This window comes from Suncus etruscus, chromosome 17 (genome assembly GCF_024139225.1).
Source record: "Suncus etruscus isolate mSunEtr1 chromosome 17, mSunEtr1.pri.cur, whole genome shotgun sequence".
Classification (NCBI taxonomy): Eukaryota; Metazoa; Chordata; class Mammalia; order Eulipotyphla; family Soricidae; genus Suncus; species Suncus etruscus.
The window spans coordinates 67,980,300-67,995,382 of NC_064864.1; the positions used below are offsets into that span (position 1 = coordinate 67,980,300).

Consider the following 15,083-nt stretch of genomic DNA (forward strand, 5'->3'; position numbering starts at 1 on the left):
TTAGTAACAATATATTTTATTGTTTGACCAGGCTGTCTTCTTCAGGGAAAGCTAGTTATTACACAGTATAAAAACAATAGCCTCCTATTCAAAAGTAAGGACTCCCGATTTCTTCAGCAAGTCTTATTTTGGTAAACAAATTAAATATCACGTTTCAATGTGTTTTTAATAGCAACCAACACACCTTTTTTGTCCTTTTCTACTAAGGCGACAAATTCTATCACAGTCTCGGTATAGCTTTGTGTCACTGCACATGAAAAAGATTTATAAAAACTGCCATGAAGCATTACAACTCCAATTCACAGAAAATACCCGGGCCCATCCTCAAGAGGTGGCCAGAATCCACCATCAACACACACCCTCGTTTCCTCACATTATTTAATAGTCCCACACGTCTCTACACCCACCTTACCTCAGAATTGGGGTCAGTCACAAGAGAGAAGGCATGAAAGGAGAGCGGAGACGGTCTCCGAAGTGAGGTGGACGAGGCCGCTCTAGCTCTTTGGTCAACAGAGAAACAAGTGGGGTGAGTGGCCCCGACGGACATATGACAGACTGGAGGGCTGGAAATACCACAGAGTCAAGGGGAAAAAGGCCACTTCCTGATTAGCCCGATGACTTTTCTACCATTCAGATTCTGGTAGTGCCTGTGGCTTTTTCAAAAAGATTCAAAGGAGAGTGAAAAGAATCCAAGAGAAGAGTGCCATGTTGAAAGGAGAAATTCAACAGGTGATTTTAAATCTTAAATCCCATCACAGCCAACTTCAAGTTTTCATTTCTTTTTAGAACTTTCATCTTATTTTTATAACTATTTTTTACTTTTTAAAAAAGTGCTTATATAGTGAATAGCTTTGCTATTACCAACTGAAATAGTTACTGATTCAACTTGAGCTACGTGAGCTAAATAGCTAATTTAACGAAGCGCAATTTTAACGGCAATTTCTTCTTCTAGACCGAAATGAGCTATAACAGATTTTGTAAGAGAAAATAATTTATTCTATTATTCTGAAATAATAACATTTACCTGCCAACACACACATCACAGTCAAGTCTGGAGTCTAGGGACCGTGATGATGGGGAGGTCAGTGACCACCTGATGAGGTGGTGATGATGATCTTCCAAATCTCAGCATCCCCATGAAAAAGTGGACACCAATCTGTCCAGCGATCGAGATCTTTAAATGACCCTGACCAGATTTTTCATCTGGTGACTGAAAATGGAAGAAAACAAAGGGAAAAAAAGAAAAAAAAAAAAAACAGGAAATGTTTTGCTTCCAAGGTCAAATCTGTCTTCTATAAATTAAATTACCAGACACCATATTAGGGTTAACCACCCCATATTCCCATCCCCCGCCCCCCCAAAAAGGGAAAAAAACCAATAACAACAAAAGATCCGCCAAAAAGCAAAACCAAATGAAGCCAAAGGTAACTGTGTCCCATCAGTGCTGGTTGTGCTGCCCTCTTGCAAAGTGACAGGCGAAATCGTACTTGTTCTTACACTTGCACCCACAGATGTTACACTGGAAGGGGTTCTCGTAGCCATGGCAGCCCATGTGGATGGTGTAGAGGATATTGTCGGCAAAGTACATGTCACAGTGCTGGCAGTGGTGGAGCAGCTGTGGGTCCTGCAGGGGCAGTGGGGGCGCAGGGGTGCTGGGCTGGCTGTTGCCCAGGCTTGGCGTGCTTGTGTGCGCGCTGGGCTCACTGCTGGGGCCCGCCACGGGGCTATAGTTCCTGGGGCCCAGCGCTGGCCGCGGGTCGGGGCTGGTAGGGGAGGCGGTCTGGGTGACACCGGCCGTCACGGCAGCTACCATGGCCTGGGCAGATGACGGTGGTGGCGGGGGTGGTGGGGGTTGCTGCAGCAGGAATGGCTTCTCATCCGGGCAGGGGACCACATCTGGGGAAGTGGGATTGGGGTTCTCAGGGGGCAGGCTGGATAGCTGTCCCGCGAGCGTGGAAAGCTGGTTCAGTGGGTTGTCCACCAGGAGCTCTTGGGGGTCTCGGGGCAACCCACCAGGTGCCGCAGATTTGGCCAGCCCGTCGTAGGAGTCGGCCTGAATGCTGGGGAGCTCGTGGGTGAAGTCGCTCAGGTAGTCAGGCTTCTGTACCACCATGGACGGGGGGCTCAGGTTGATGAGCGCCCGCCGGCTGTAGCCTAGGTTACCCGTCTTCTTCTGCAGGACACCCCACATTTTCTTGCTGCTCAGAGATGCCCGCGCACCTTTGATGGGGACCATCTTGTGCTTGCGGCGCCGGTGGTGGGAGAGGTTGCTGCGGTCACTGCAGCGGAAGGAGCACAGCTCACACTTGTAGGGCTTCTCGCCTGTGTGTGAACGCATGTGGGCTTCCAGGTGCCGCTCGTAGGCGGAGGCAAAGGGACACAGGTGACACCGGTGCGGCTTCTCACCTGTTTCAAAAGAGAAATACCGTGAGGCACAGGCAGGGAGCAAGGGAGCTACAGTGCACTAGGCCCTGAGCCAATGATATCATTTTCGGGGACTTGCATTTGTGCAGCGCTAAGAGGTCTTGGAAAAGAAGCTGCAAAAGTGCACAAGGCACAGGACCAGCAGGTACAGACAATCTCTCTCTTGTTCATACCCTCTTGCTCTTGCCCTCCTCACTGTACTATCTCACTAGCCCTGGAAACAGATACGTTCTTAATCATAACAGAGAAATGGTTATGGTTTCAATGGACACATGGAGACTGACAACAGCATGGCAATACTACTGCCAATGTAATGGTGATTTTGTCCAAATTCTGCCTTTAAGTTAACTCTAGGTTCAAGTACACCTGACCACATAATTACTTCTGCATGCTCTAGCACACATATACTCCTTCTTGGAGGAGAGGGGGACTGGCAAAAAAACGGTCCTTCAGAGTCCTAGGGCTGGAGCTCAGGGCCAAAACGTGTACTGTTAACCTGTGGGGCTCTGGGTAGGATCCCCGAAACCACCACCTATAATTAAGTCCTGAAGGCAAAACTGTGATGACATGGGCCATAAAGTGACTTCAGATGGCTGTACTGCACCTGCCCCTCCTTCCTTTAGTTACCCAAAGGCGTGATTTCAGATAATTACAACTCACCAAATATAGCCCCAATAATGTAGGAGAAACACATGAGTAAGTGGTTTCCAGCATTTACCAAATGGGCACTGTACATCAAACACTGTGTAAGCTGCACTGCCAGGGCCAGGACATTAGGACACCAGGTCACAACACGAGGCAAGGGCCAGGGGGAGAAACTGAGGTCTGGCATTTTGGTCTGCTGCTTCCTCGGAAATGCAATGGACTTACCAAGAAGAAAAAGGCATCGTCCCGCCACCTGATCCTGCCGCACCCAGATGGTGTCGAACAGAGCAGCAGCCAGATGCCCAGACAGGTGAAAGAAGACAGAAGGGCTGGCTTCCAGATTGGTGTTTGCTGCCACTTGGGGAAAACAGGGTCCCCACCCCACTTCTTTCATCCTAGCAACTTCGTGTCTAAGCGACAGGAATGATCTACTTGCCCCCGCCTCCCCATACCTGTGTGGATCCGGATGTGCTCGATGAGCCGGGCCGTCCCTTTGCTGGCGTAGTTGCAGTACCGACACTTGAGCTTCCCGTCGAAAGTCCTTTCAAACCCATCAACCAACATCCCTGAATTTTCGTCCAGAGACACCTCGACAGAGGGGTGGTCGAGCCCATTCTGATCCCCATCTGTACCAGCTGGGAACAAAGCAGAGCAAAGAAAAAAAAAATCAATTAATTACACAATCATAAGCCAATTTAGGATGTAGCTTTGGCAGGAGAAAACAACAAAAACACATAGAACAATTCAGAAACTGACAGGTCACTTATGCCAACAGTTAAATTTATAAAAGGACAAATTTCCTGAATATCAATTTTCTAATTTTCTCAAAAAAATATTGGTTCTATAAAGAATGTCCAATCACCCTCATTTCGATCTTAGTCTTCAGCATACTTTGGAGAACAGGATTCTGAATTATCCTTATTTAACAGGTGAGAAAGAGTGGTGTCAGCGGTGATGGGGGTGTTTAAAAGAGTCTAGCAAGTTCTACAAATAGTCAACTGTCAGTCTGAATTGTCTCCCCAAATCCCAGGTCACTTATGTTTGACTAAAGCCATAATGCCGAGTTTTGCAACACTCCACGCAGTTTGTCGGTATTCTCAAAATCAGGGGTCTTCAAACTACGGCCCGCCGGCCACATATTGTATTTATTCCCATTTTGTTTCTTCACTTCTTTTTTTTTTTTTTTTTTTTTTTTTTTTGGTTTTTTTTGGGCCACACCCGGCGGTGCTCAGGGGTTACTCCTGGCTGTCTGCTCAGAAATAGCTCCTGGCAGGCACGGGGGACCATATGGGACACCGGGATTCGAACCAACCACCTTTGGTCCAGGATCGGCTGTTTGCAAGGCAAACGCCGCTGTGCTATCTCTCCGGGCCCTGTTTCTTCACTTCTAAATAAGATATATGCAGTGTGCATAGAAATTTGTTCTTAACTTTTGTTTTTACTATAATCTGGCCCTCCAACAGTCTGAAGGACAGTGAACTGGCTCCGTTTAAAAAGTTTGAAGACCAAAAAAAAAAAAAAGGGCCCGGAGAGATAGCAGAGCAGCCTTTGCCTTGCAAGCAGCCGATCCAAGACCAAAGGTGGTTGGTTTGAATCCCAGTGTCCCATATGGTCCCCTGTGCCTGCCAGGAGCCATTTCTGAGCAGACAGCCAGGAGTAACCCCTGAGCAATGCCGGGTGTGACCCAAAAACCAAAAAAAAAAAAAAAAAAAAAAAGTTTGAAGACCCCTGCTCTAAATGCTGCCTTGTGCTTAGGAATAAAAAATTCTAGCTAAACAAACAAAAGCAAATATTTTTTCTCCATTTTTTTGCTTGGAAAAAAAATCTGGGGGGTTTGGGGCCACACCTGGTGGTGCTCAGGGGTCTCTCCTAGTTCTATACTTAAAAATTACTCCTGGCAGGCTCAGGAACCCTATGGGATGCCAGGGATTGAACCCGGGTCAGATGAATGCCAGGCAAATGCCCTTCACTATGCTATCGCTCCAACGCCTTACATTTTTTTAAATTTTGAGGCCATACCTGGCAATGCTCAGGGGTCACTCCTGATGGTGCTCAGAGGAGCATCTGAAGATTGAACTAGGATTAGCTGTATGCAAAGCAAGTGCCCTCCTCACTGTACCCTTTCTCTTGCTCCAAAGGAAAATTTGTTTCTGAGTGTTGAAATGCGACACTCCAGGTTAAAAAAAAAAGCGGAACCTTCCATGAAGACTGCCAGCCACCTATGGGCCACTGAGGTTTTCCAGGAGCTTCTCTTTTGCCCTTTCATTTGTTTTTAGAAAGGAGAAAATAAGGGACGAGCGATAGCACAGCGGTAAGGTAAGCCTTGCACGTGGCCAACAAAGGACGGACCCCAGTTCGAACCCCGGCATCCCATATGGTCTCCTGAGCCTGCTAGGAGTGACTTCTGAGCATAGAGCCAGGAGTAATTCCTGAGCGTCGCCAGATGTGACCCAAAAACCGAAAGAAAAATAAGAGAGGAGAAAATAAGTTCCCCATATCTTTCTAGGAGAAACGCAGAAATACCAGTTCGCAGAGGTGCTGGTGACCAAGTCTGTCTCATGGGCGCTCAGGGGCATGCGTACCTCCCTGCAGGGCCTCAGCATCCTTGTCGCCACTGACTGAGCCTGAGATCATGTTCACATGGTGTGTCTGCTGCGTCAGGTACTCCTGAAAATCCTTCACGAAGTCCAAAGGCTCGGGCTTCTTTTCCCCCATCTTGGCTTTTCCTTCCGTCTGTTTTCTTAAGAGCTTACAGTTTCGTTATACCTAGGGGGGAAGGCCTGAAATAATTTTTACAGGATTTAGAAAGCTCTAGTATGTGTTAAAAAAAAAAAAAGCAAAAAATGCCTCCTGTGCACGACACTATACAAAGCACAGAACAAAACCTGCCTTTAAGGTCTTCCACTTACTCACTCAAGAGCTTCACAGACTGAAACTGGCGAAAATAATGGTAGTCAGTACTTATTTGGCTTGATGATTTTTCTCATCTTTTCTCATTTTGGGCCACACCCTGGCAGTGCTCAGGGGACCATGAGGTGATGTGCCCAGGGATACAAACCAGAATTGTGCTAGCCTCAGCCAGATGTCAGGCAAGTACCTTAACCTCTCTTCTAGCTCTCTAGCCCCAAAATTATCTACCATCTAAGCAAATATGTTAAGTTAAAGTAAGTTAAATATGTAAGTTATGTATGTAAGTTAAGAGTGGAAAAGGAGAAAACAAACTGATGAAATGCAGGTACTCTGGAAGGGATGACCAAGGCTAGAGACAGGAAATGGGTGTCCCAAGTAGGGGCTCAGAGAATTTTCTAGAGGACTCTCACTAATGAGTCTAGTCTCCTGCACTAGAGCTAAGACAAAATGGGCTGTGCTTTTCACCAAATCAAATCGGAAATAGGGCAGTTGGCCAGGGATCCCCCCACAGATGATGCGGAGAAAGGGGACACGCCTGTCTAGATGCAGCTCTGTCCTGCCAAGGAAACAAGCACATACCGAGTCTGCAGGCCATGGACACCACAGCTGATCCTTAGATAATCCTGGAGGGGGAAGGGCAGGATTTAGGCCACTTCTGATAACTCTAGGGAGAGGAGAGGGGCTCTAGGAAATTGAACCCAGGCCTCCTGCACTGAGTGTGTGCTCCAGCCCATTGAGCTGGCTTTGGGCCTTTAAAAACACCATGGGGTGAGGAGTGGCAAAGACAGTATAGCAGGGAGGGCACTTGCCTTGTCCGCGGTCTCCCCAGGCTCAATCCTGGGTACCTCATATGATCCTGAAGCAGAGTCAAAAAGAGTAGTCCTAAACATCAAGGGGTGTTGGCCCTAACCCCCGAAAATAAAATACACCACAGTTAGCTCATGTCTATTTACATGTGGGTTGAATTAGCTGGTGAGCACAGCAGTGTAGGAGAGTGTTCAATTTGCTGAGCACCAGCTTTGCAGGCAGGAGGCCTAGGTTTGATCCCCAGAGCCCGTCACAGTGTCCTGAGCACCATGCAGAGTAACATTCCGCCACCCCATCCTCACCTTTCCTGGGCAGAACTGGGACAGGGACCCCTGAGCATCACCGGTTGGTTACAGCCCCAAACCCCAAAGTCAAAATAAAACTAAATGATGCAAATTTATGGTCCAAATAAATACAACACGATTTTATTTTCTATTATTTTTTTTCTTGCCGGGTACACCTAGGGGTGCTGCAGAGAGCCACGCCTCACAGGGGAGTCCCTCAGGAGCTCCCCTTTCACACAATGTACTCCAGCCCTCAGCCCTTGTAGAGATTTCCTCTGGGGACACACCCAGTGATGCTCAGGGGCCACTCACTCTTGGCTCAGCTGTGCTTGGAGACCCATGTGGAGCCACAGTGACAGATGCCAGGCACTTCTGCACAGCCTGCTCAAGAATCCTGAAAGCACCACCACCCCACAGCCCCTCAGCCCTCTTACCCCAAGACAGGCCGCAGGGGGAAAATCACCCAGGGCTGTGCAGGGCCAAGTCTCAAGATAGTTTCTACTCAAACAAAACTGGCCTCACCTAGGGTTATGGCCCAACCTCACAAATCAAAGAACCCCAAAGAACAACATGAAGAAGTCAGCACCTAGGAGCCTCGTTCCCTCCCTCCTTCCCTCCCTCCCTCCCTCCCTTCCTTCCTTCCTTCCCTCCCATCTCTGTCAAACTTCACATCAAAACCATGTCTCAATAATAAAAAACTTTCCTATCGTCTATTTCGGAGCAAGTGTAGTCACTTTTTTCTCCACCTTAACTACATTGATTTGAATCGATTCTGTTTTTTCCTAATCAATCTTGCTCCTTGTTTTTTGACTACAACTACCCATGACCTTGTAAATTATTTGTTCATTGAAATTTGCTCTTTTATTGGGGGGGAGGAGGAATCTGGGTCCTTCACAGATCTGGGATCTGTGTCCTGTGGCAGGCAGGTAAGACAAGGGAGCCCTGGTGATGAGTTTTGGGGGAAATAATTAAACTAAGAAATTGTCTATCCCTCAGTAGTCCAAAAGTATGAAGACACCAGAGGAGAAACCCCCTCAGAAAAGGAGCAGCTCAAGATCTGATAAGAACATGAAAGAGCCAGGGGCCATGGGGCCGGAGAGATAGCATGTAGATAGAGAGGTAAGGACTTTGCCTTGCGTGCAGAAGGTCAATAGTTCGAATCCCAGCATCCCATATGGTCCCCCGAGCCAGCCAGGAGCGATTTCTGAGCATAGAGCCAGGAGTAACCCCTGAGAGCTGCCGAGTGTGACCCTCCCCCAAAAAAGAAAGGAAAAAAAAAAAAGAACCAGGAGCCGGAGTGATAGCAAAGCGGTAGGCAGCAGTGGGAGAGTGTTTGCTTTGCACACGGCTGACCCATGACGGACCTCGGTTCGATCCCCAGCGGCCCATAAGGTCCTTCAAACCAAGAGTGATTTCTGAGCACATAGCCAGGAATAACCTGAGTGTCACTGGGTGTGCCCCAAAAAACAAAGTAAAAAAAAAGGAACATGAAAGAACCAGGAAGACTCCTACCTAGACGTTGCCCCCACCCCATGACAAGACCCAGATTATCTTTCATGAATGCAGGACAAGACAATAAAGAAACTTTCTAGAACCTTCTCCTAAAAGCCAGGCTCTGCTTTTTTTCCATGCTGGAGAATCCCTTGTTCTCTCAGACACATTCTCTTCCTCCTTCTCTTCCCTCACATTTCTCTAAGCGAATTTCTTCAGTTTAGTTTAATTTCTGGGCAGTGCTCATGGCTAACTCCTGGCTCTATGCTAAGAGATATGCCTTGATGCTGACCCACACGGGCTTTCCGGGGCAGGAAGCCCTGAGGTGGGTCACATGGAGAGGTGGAAGCGCTCTTGTTTGACCCCCAAACCAAGACAAAACTAAATCAAGGGGTCAGAGAGAATTTAGGTGTTTGGAGTACACACGCTGCATGCACAGATGCCCAGTTCAACTCCAGTGAAAGGATATCATGTGGTCCAGGCGGTGTCCAGCACCTCTATGTCGTCTGGGAACCTCAGCCGACAACCCCTTTCCTATCAGCTGAGCATTGCCCTGGGGACCTCTGGCACCCCAACTCCACCAAAACAACCAACAACCAAGAAATTCCCAGATCTAAAGTGAAAAGGCAGACCAGATGCTACAGATCAAGAGAGAAAAGCAAAAGACATGTGACTAAGTGAAACTAACAGCGACAGGAAGTGCCAAGAACTTCAACCAGAGGCCAGGGCTTTAACTTCCAACAACTGACGGTGCATCTTCCAAAACCCTACAAGACTGGGGCCCTGCACATTGCCCTGAAGCTCAGAGTGCCAGCTCTAGGTCAGCACAGTCTTTAACACTGCACCAGAACTGAACTGGGGGAAAACTACAGTAAATGCTTCTAAACCGTGGGAAAAAGAAGGCTCTGTAGTTTGTACCCTAAAGGGATAAATACTGGGATTTACGCATATTGCTTCTTGCCAACCATATGAAAGCTCAAGTTCACAATGGAAAATATCTCAAATATACTCTGACAGGCTTCAATAAGCAAAAAGAAAAAATTCTGATCAGAAAGAATATGGCCCCAGTACAATGTGTGATAGTGCAAAAAAAAAAGTCCAGGACTTCTAGCATTTTTAATGTAGGCATCTCAAAATTTCAGAACACAAATGAGGCTAACGACAGAGGCTAGCTGGCATATTTTGACAGTCTTGGCTATTATCACATTATAAGTGTCACCATGTTTCTACCATAAATTGTGTGATTTTTCCCCCCATCTCCATGCACAAAGATGCTGATGGGGGAGGGGGAGAATATTGTAAACATGAACATTTGAAATACAGACCTGGTTTACAAACTCAAGTTCAGCGATGACCTGCATCCCCTACTATCTGTCAGAGCTTGCCTGACTGGGACTCACAGGCTTTATTCCCAATCCAGGAGTGCACACGGGCCCTTCTGGTGAGATACAGTCTGAGGAAAGTAAGGGGTGTGGGAAGAGAGGCTGGGAAATAAGGAGATTTCTGCAAGCTGGTCTTGAATACAAAAGAAAGTCTCCCAGTCAAACAACTGTCTAGGCTAAAAGTGCCACATCATTGCAACCGCTATCTTTTCATACATCCTGATTTAATGTCATGGGCATTGCTATGCTACCTTTAAAAGCTTCCTGATTTAATGATGCCATGGGCATTGTAACTGCTGTCTTTGCATACCATCCAAATCAATGGTGCCATGTACCGTGTGACTGTTGTTTCTGCATACCATCATGTTGCTTTAATGTCTAAACTATTACCCACATTCTGTTTCCCGCCTAAAGTTTACCCTTAAAAGCTTTGTCCCTACCTTCAATAAACGAAGTCCATTGCTCTGACAATGCTGACCTGTGAGTGGTCAGTGGCTCAGTTTTCCCTCTCTTTCAGGAGTCTGGCCTCGAGGCCATGGGCTGTAAGAGACCCTTACCCACCCTTGCATCGGCCTAGTCAGGGGACCTGGTGCCAGAACCCTACAAAGGGGTCTTACCCCAGGGGTCTGCACAGTTCAAACCAGCTTTCTTCAATTCAGTCTTTCTAAGCAAAAACATAACAAAAGAACCAGAATTCTAAAAGCACAAAAGACATCCCAATAGTAACAATAACAAAACCAACAAAATTCATACCCAAAGCATCTTATTTTATTTTTTTTGTTTTTGTTTTTTGGGCCACACCCGGCGGTGCTCAGGGGTTACTCCTGGCTATCTGCTCAGAAATAGCTCCTGGCAGGCACAGGGGACCATATGGGACACCGGGATTTGAACCAACCACCTTAGGTCCTATATCGGCTGCTTGCAAGGCAAACGCCGCTGTGCTATGCTGTGATATCTCTCCGGGCCCGCACCTTATTTTTTTAAGTGAAATAACCATCAGCCCCAGGGCTACGTATTCATCCGAAGAATTCTAGATATTTAACTGATAACAAATTAACTTTATATCAAACTATATTTTCTCTCCAAGTATCTTCCTTATTTTTCTTATCTTTCCTTGAGTCATGGAGTCAACACATTAACACGTGTTAGCCAATATTAATACTCACAATTCCACTGTGTAAAAACTGAAAGCAACGGAAACACACTTCTGCTTTCTAATTTTATTGGAGAAACATATGGGCAGTGTATTCCAAGTCTGAATCATCAACCAGCAGGAATGCGCATCCCATTCTTTTTTTTTTTTTTTTTTTTTTGGGTCACACCCGGAGTTGCTCAGGGGTTACTCCTGGCTGTCTGCTCAGAAATAGCTCCTGGCAGGCACGGGGGACCATATGGGACACAGGGATTCGAACCAACCACTTTTGGTCCTGGATCGGCTGCTTGCAAGGCAAACGCCACTGTGCTATCTCTCCGGGCCCGCATCCCATTCTTTTGAGTCCTGTGATGACCCACATTCAGCTAAGGGTGGGCCTAAGGTAGTATATGTGGGGTGTTAGGCCCAAGTCTGTATGGGGAATTGGCAAGTTACCTTGATTATTTTCATGCCAATAACTTCTCTCTAATCATCCTCAAGACTCATGCATATGGCCTTACAAACTAACCAAACACCCCATACTAGGAAAGAAAAGAAGTAATTTGATAAACTTGATCAGCCCTGAAGAATATGAAATTTTCTTTGTTTTGTTTTTGGGCCACACCTGGCAGCACTCAGGAGTTACTCCCGGCTCTGCACTCAGAAATCGCTCCTGGCAAGCTCGGGGAACCATATGGGATGCCGGGATTCGAACCGATGACCTCCTGCATGAAAGGCAAATGCTTTACCTCCATGCTATCTCTCTCCGGCCCCGGACTTAACTCTTGGTAGGGCCTAGGAACCATATAGGATTCTGGGGATCGAATCTGGGTTGGCCATGCATGGCAAGCACTCTCTCTGCTATACTACTGCTCCTGTCCCATCATAAAGGGTAAACTTACACACACACACATACTCACACACTCACACTCAAACCAGGAACAATTTATTTATGTTGGTTTTGAAGCCACACCCAGCTGTGTGCTCAGGGTTCACTAGGGCAGGCCAAGTATAGGGTAAATGTCCTCCTACCCACTGTACTCTCTTAAATCTCCAGCCCATGGGCCCGGAGAGATAGCACAGCGGCGTTTGCCTTGCAAGCAGCCGATCCAGGACCAAAGGTGGTTGGTTCGAATCCCGGTGTCCCATATGGTCCCCCGTGCCTGCCAGGAGCTATTTCTGAGCAGACAGCCAGGAGTAACACCTGAGCACCACTGGGTGTGACCCAAAAAAACCAAAACCAAAAAAAAAAAAAAAAAAAAAAAAATCTCCAGCCCAGGAGTTGGTAAACTAAACATTCTCTGCTCTTTATTCTCACAATAAAATAATTTTTTTGTTTTTGTTTTTCAATAAAACAATTTACGTTACTAAATACATGTGGTATCATGATGCAACGCAGAAGACATCAATCCTGAAGTAGAGCTAATAAAAGAAGTCCTCTATCTACCTTCTTTTGTCTCTTGAATAAGCAGAGAATTTTTGAGAAGAACATTAGGAAATATTAGGAAGCCATATTTTTGAGAAGGGTTACTACTCACAAGGTGAAATACATAGGCTAGACAGGTAGGTCTACATATTCCAAGTGGCTGCATTTAAGGGATATATGTTTACTTTCCTAGCCTAAAAATCCTGCTCTATTGCTATTTGCTGTACTCTAGAATACAGTTCACTGGAGAAATGTGAGTACATGGCTCTAAGATCTTCAGTTCACATTTCTTCTGACCACAGAACAAATTGTCAAAAACAAATCATTTGAAGGAAAATAGGGGCAGAATGAGCTTCAATGAGTGAGAAAACATGACTACATACTGAAGAACTCTGAAAGAGGAGTCAAAAGTCTAACCTTTTCACCCCAAATCAGTTCCTCCTGTTTCTCGAGGCTCCAACATTGATGAAATGTAGACGCCGGAGACACACCAAGGCACTCCCCAAGGCCATGGAGGAAATTTCAACTAAAATTGAAAAGCCATCCAGAGGTCTGCAAAGAAAAGCACAGCACAAATCAGAAGCTTTAGGACAAGAGCTTTAATTAGCATCTAAGGGTCTTAAGTTGCTAATAAATACACGCCCTGCCTAGAAAGGCAAACTGTGCCAAAAAATCCAGGTTTAGTTGAAAAAAAGAAACACCCAAACGTAACATCCACTAGAGCTGGACTATTAATTATTTTGTCACGGTGGATTTATTACAAACTTATTTCCACAACATATTTTCAGATCCCCTTCAACTTAACTCATTTCACCCGCTGGGCATATCTATATCTACTCAAACTGTACAAACTGATTAAGCCTAGAGTATACTGTAGGAAAAGGCTTTAAAAATAAAATCAGGGGCCGGAGAGATAGCATGGAGGTAAGGCGTTTGCCTGGCATGCAGAAGGATGGTGGTTTGAATCCTGCCATCCCATGTGGTCCCCTGTGCCTGCCAGGGGCAATTTCTGAACGTAGAGCCAGGAGTAACCCCTGAGCACTGCCGGGTGTGACCCCGCCCCAAAAATCAAACTACGCTAAAATAGCCTGAAATAAACACCTTTAATAAAACCACTTTTGATAGCACAGCAGGTAGGGCATTTATTTGCCTTGCACCTGGGTTCCATCCCTGGCATCCCATAGGATTTCTGGAGCCTGCCTGCCAGGGGTAAGTTCCTGAGTGCAGAGCCAAGAGGAACCCTTGAGTGCTGTTGCTGTTGGGTGTGGCCTAAAAAGCAAACAAAATAAATAAAAATAATAATAAAAAAAAACAACACAACACTTTGCCTGTATCCTGCTACGACAAACCCTCCCTCCCCCAAACAGGGCTTTCTAGGAAACAAAAACGCTTTGGACATTCAAATGGCTAGAAAATAAATAAAATAAAGCTACCAAAAAACTCTTTCTTCGCTATCATGGAAAAAAAAAAAAAAAAAAAAGGAAACCCACGTTCTTTTCTCCACTGTGTGGAAGGAAAAAAGGCAAGACAAACACCCAGACTGGAAAATGCTTAGCACTCACTCACTCACTCACTCACTGTCTCTCTCTGTCTCTGTCTCTGTCTCTGTCTCTCTCTCTCTCTCTCTCTCTCTCTCACACACACACACACACACACACACACACACACACACACACACGTTTTATCTTATAATGTGTTTTGTTTTCAAACGGAATCTCCTTTATCGATCACTCACTCACTCTGTCTCTGTCTCTGTCTCTCTCTCCCTCACACACACACACGTTTTATCTTATAATGTGTTTCGTTTTCAAACGGAATCTCCTTTATCGATCATTATTGATCACTTTGATCATTACTGTAGGAGGCATTTTACACACACACACGTTTTCTCTTATAATGTGTTTCGTTTTCAAACGGAATCTCCTTCATCGATCATCATTGATCACTTTGATCCTTACTGTAATGAGCTGTATCGATCCTTACTATTTTTAAGCTTGTTGAGGGACTCCGATCTCCTCTCCAGCCGGCCACTCTGGGGGCTCAGGCTCGCACAGGAGGATGGGGGTGGCCCAGGGGGGGTCGCAGAGTCAGGGTCAGGTGGAGGCTGGCCCCTGAGCTGGGCTGCAGAAGGACCCGACTCCTGCAAGGGCCCAGGCGCCCCGACACCTACCTGCCGCCCAGGGGCTGCGCGAGGACCCGGGAAACGGACTCCGGGCGGCGGGGCGACGGCCCAGAGACCCCAGGGCAACCTGACACCCCACAGGACCCCACGATCGTCGGGCCGCGACCCCCCGGAGCTCCGCGGCCTGGAAGGTCCCGCGCCGCCTCCACGCAGCCCGCCCGGCCACGCCCGACCCTCGGCTCCGCCGGACCCGGTTCCCGTTCCCCAGCGCCGCGGACTCGCCGCCGCCGTCCGGCCCGGCGACACGGGACTCACCACTCGACAAGCGCACCGAAGAGTCCGCAGCGCCCGCTTCAACTCCACGACCACCGCCGCCGCCGCCACCGCCGCCGCCTCCTCCGTCCCCGCCGCCGCCATGTTTGTTGTGTCTCCGGCTCTCTTCCCGCCCCGCTCCCCGCTC

At 47.2% G+C, this 15,083-nt stretch overlaps 1 protein-coding gene across 1 annotated transcript; it reads right to left on the reverse strand.

Annotated features, from left to right (window-relative positions):
• IKZF5 (IKAROS family zinc finger 5) lies at window positions 1-15,014 on the reverse strand. The gene is made up of 5 exons (XM_049764487.1): window positions 14,939-15,014; window positions 12,919-13,053; window positions 5,652-5,849; window positions 3,522-3,704; window positions 1-2,406 (listed from the first exon to the last, which is right to left on the reverse strand). Exons 3-5 carry the CDS (start codon window positions 5,782-5,784, stop codon window positions 1,439-1,441), a joined length of 1,284 nt encoding a protein of 427 aa, XP_049620444.1. The 5' UTR covers window positions 5,785-5,849; window positions 12,919-13,053; window positions 14,939-15,014; the 3' UTR covers window positions 1-1,438.
• Between the last annotated feature and the right edge of the window lie 69 nt (window positions 15,015-15,083).

Excerpts from the sequence above, each read along its gene's own strand:
- IKZF5 (XM_049764487.1), bottom strand. The coding sequence starts at position 5,784 with ATGGGGGAAAAGAAGCCCGAGCCTTTGGACTTCGTGAAGGATTTTCAG. Across the intron at positions 3,705-5,651 it reads TGCTGAGGCCCTGCAGGGAG|CTGGTACAGATGGGGATCAG; the intron begins GTACGCATGCCC and ends CTTTGTTCCCAG. Across the intron at positions 2,407-3,521 it reads GCACATCCGGATCCACACAG|GTGAGAAGCCGCACCGGTGT; the intron begins GTATGGGGAGGC and ends CTTTTGAAACAG.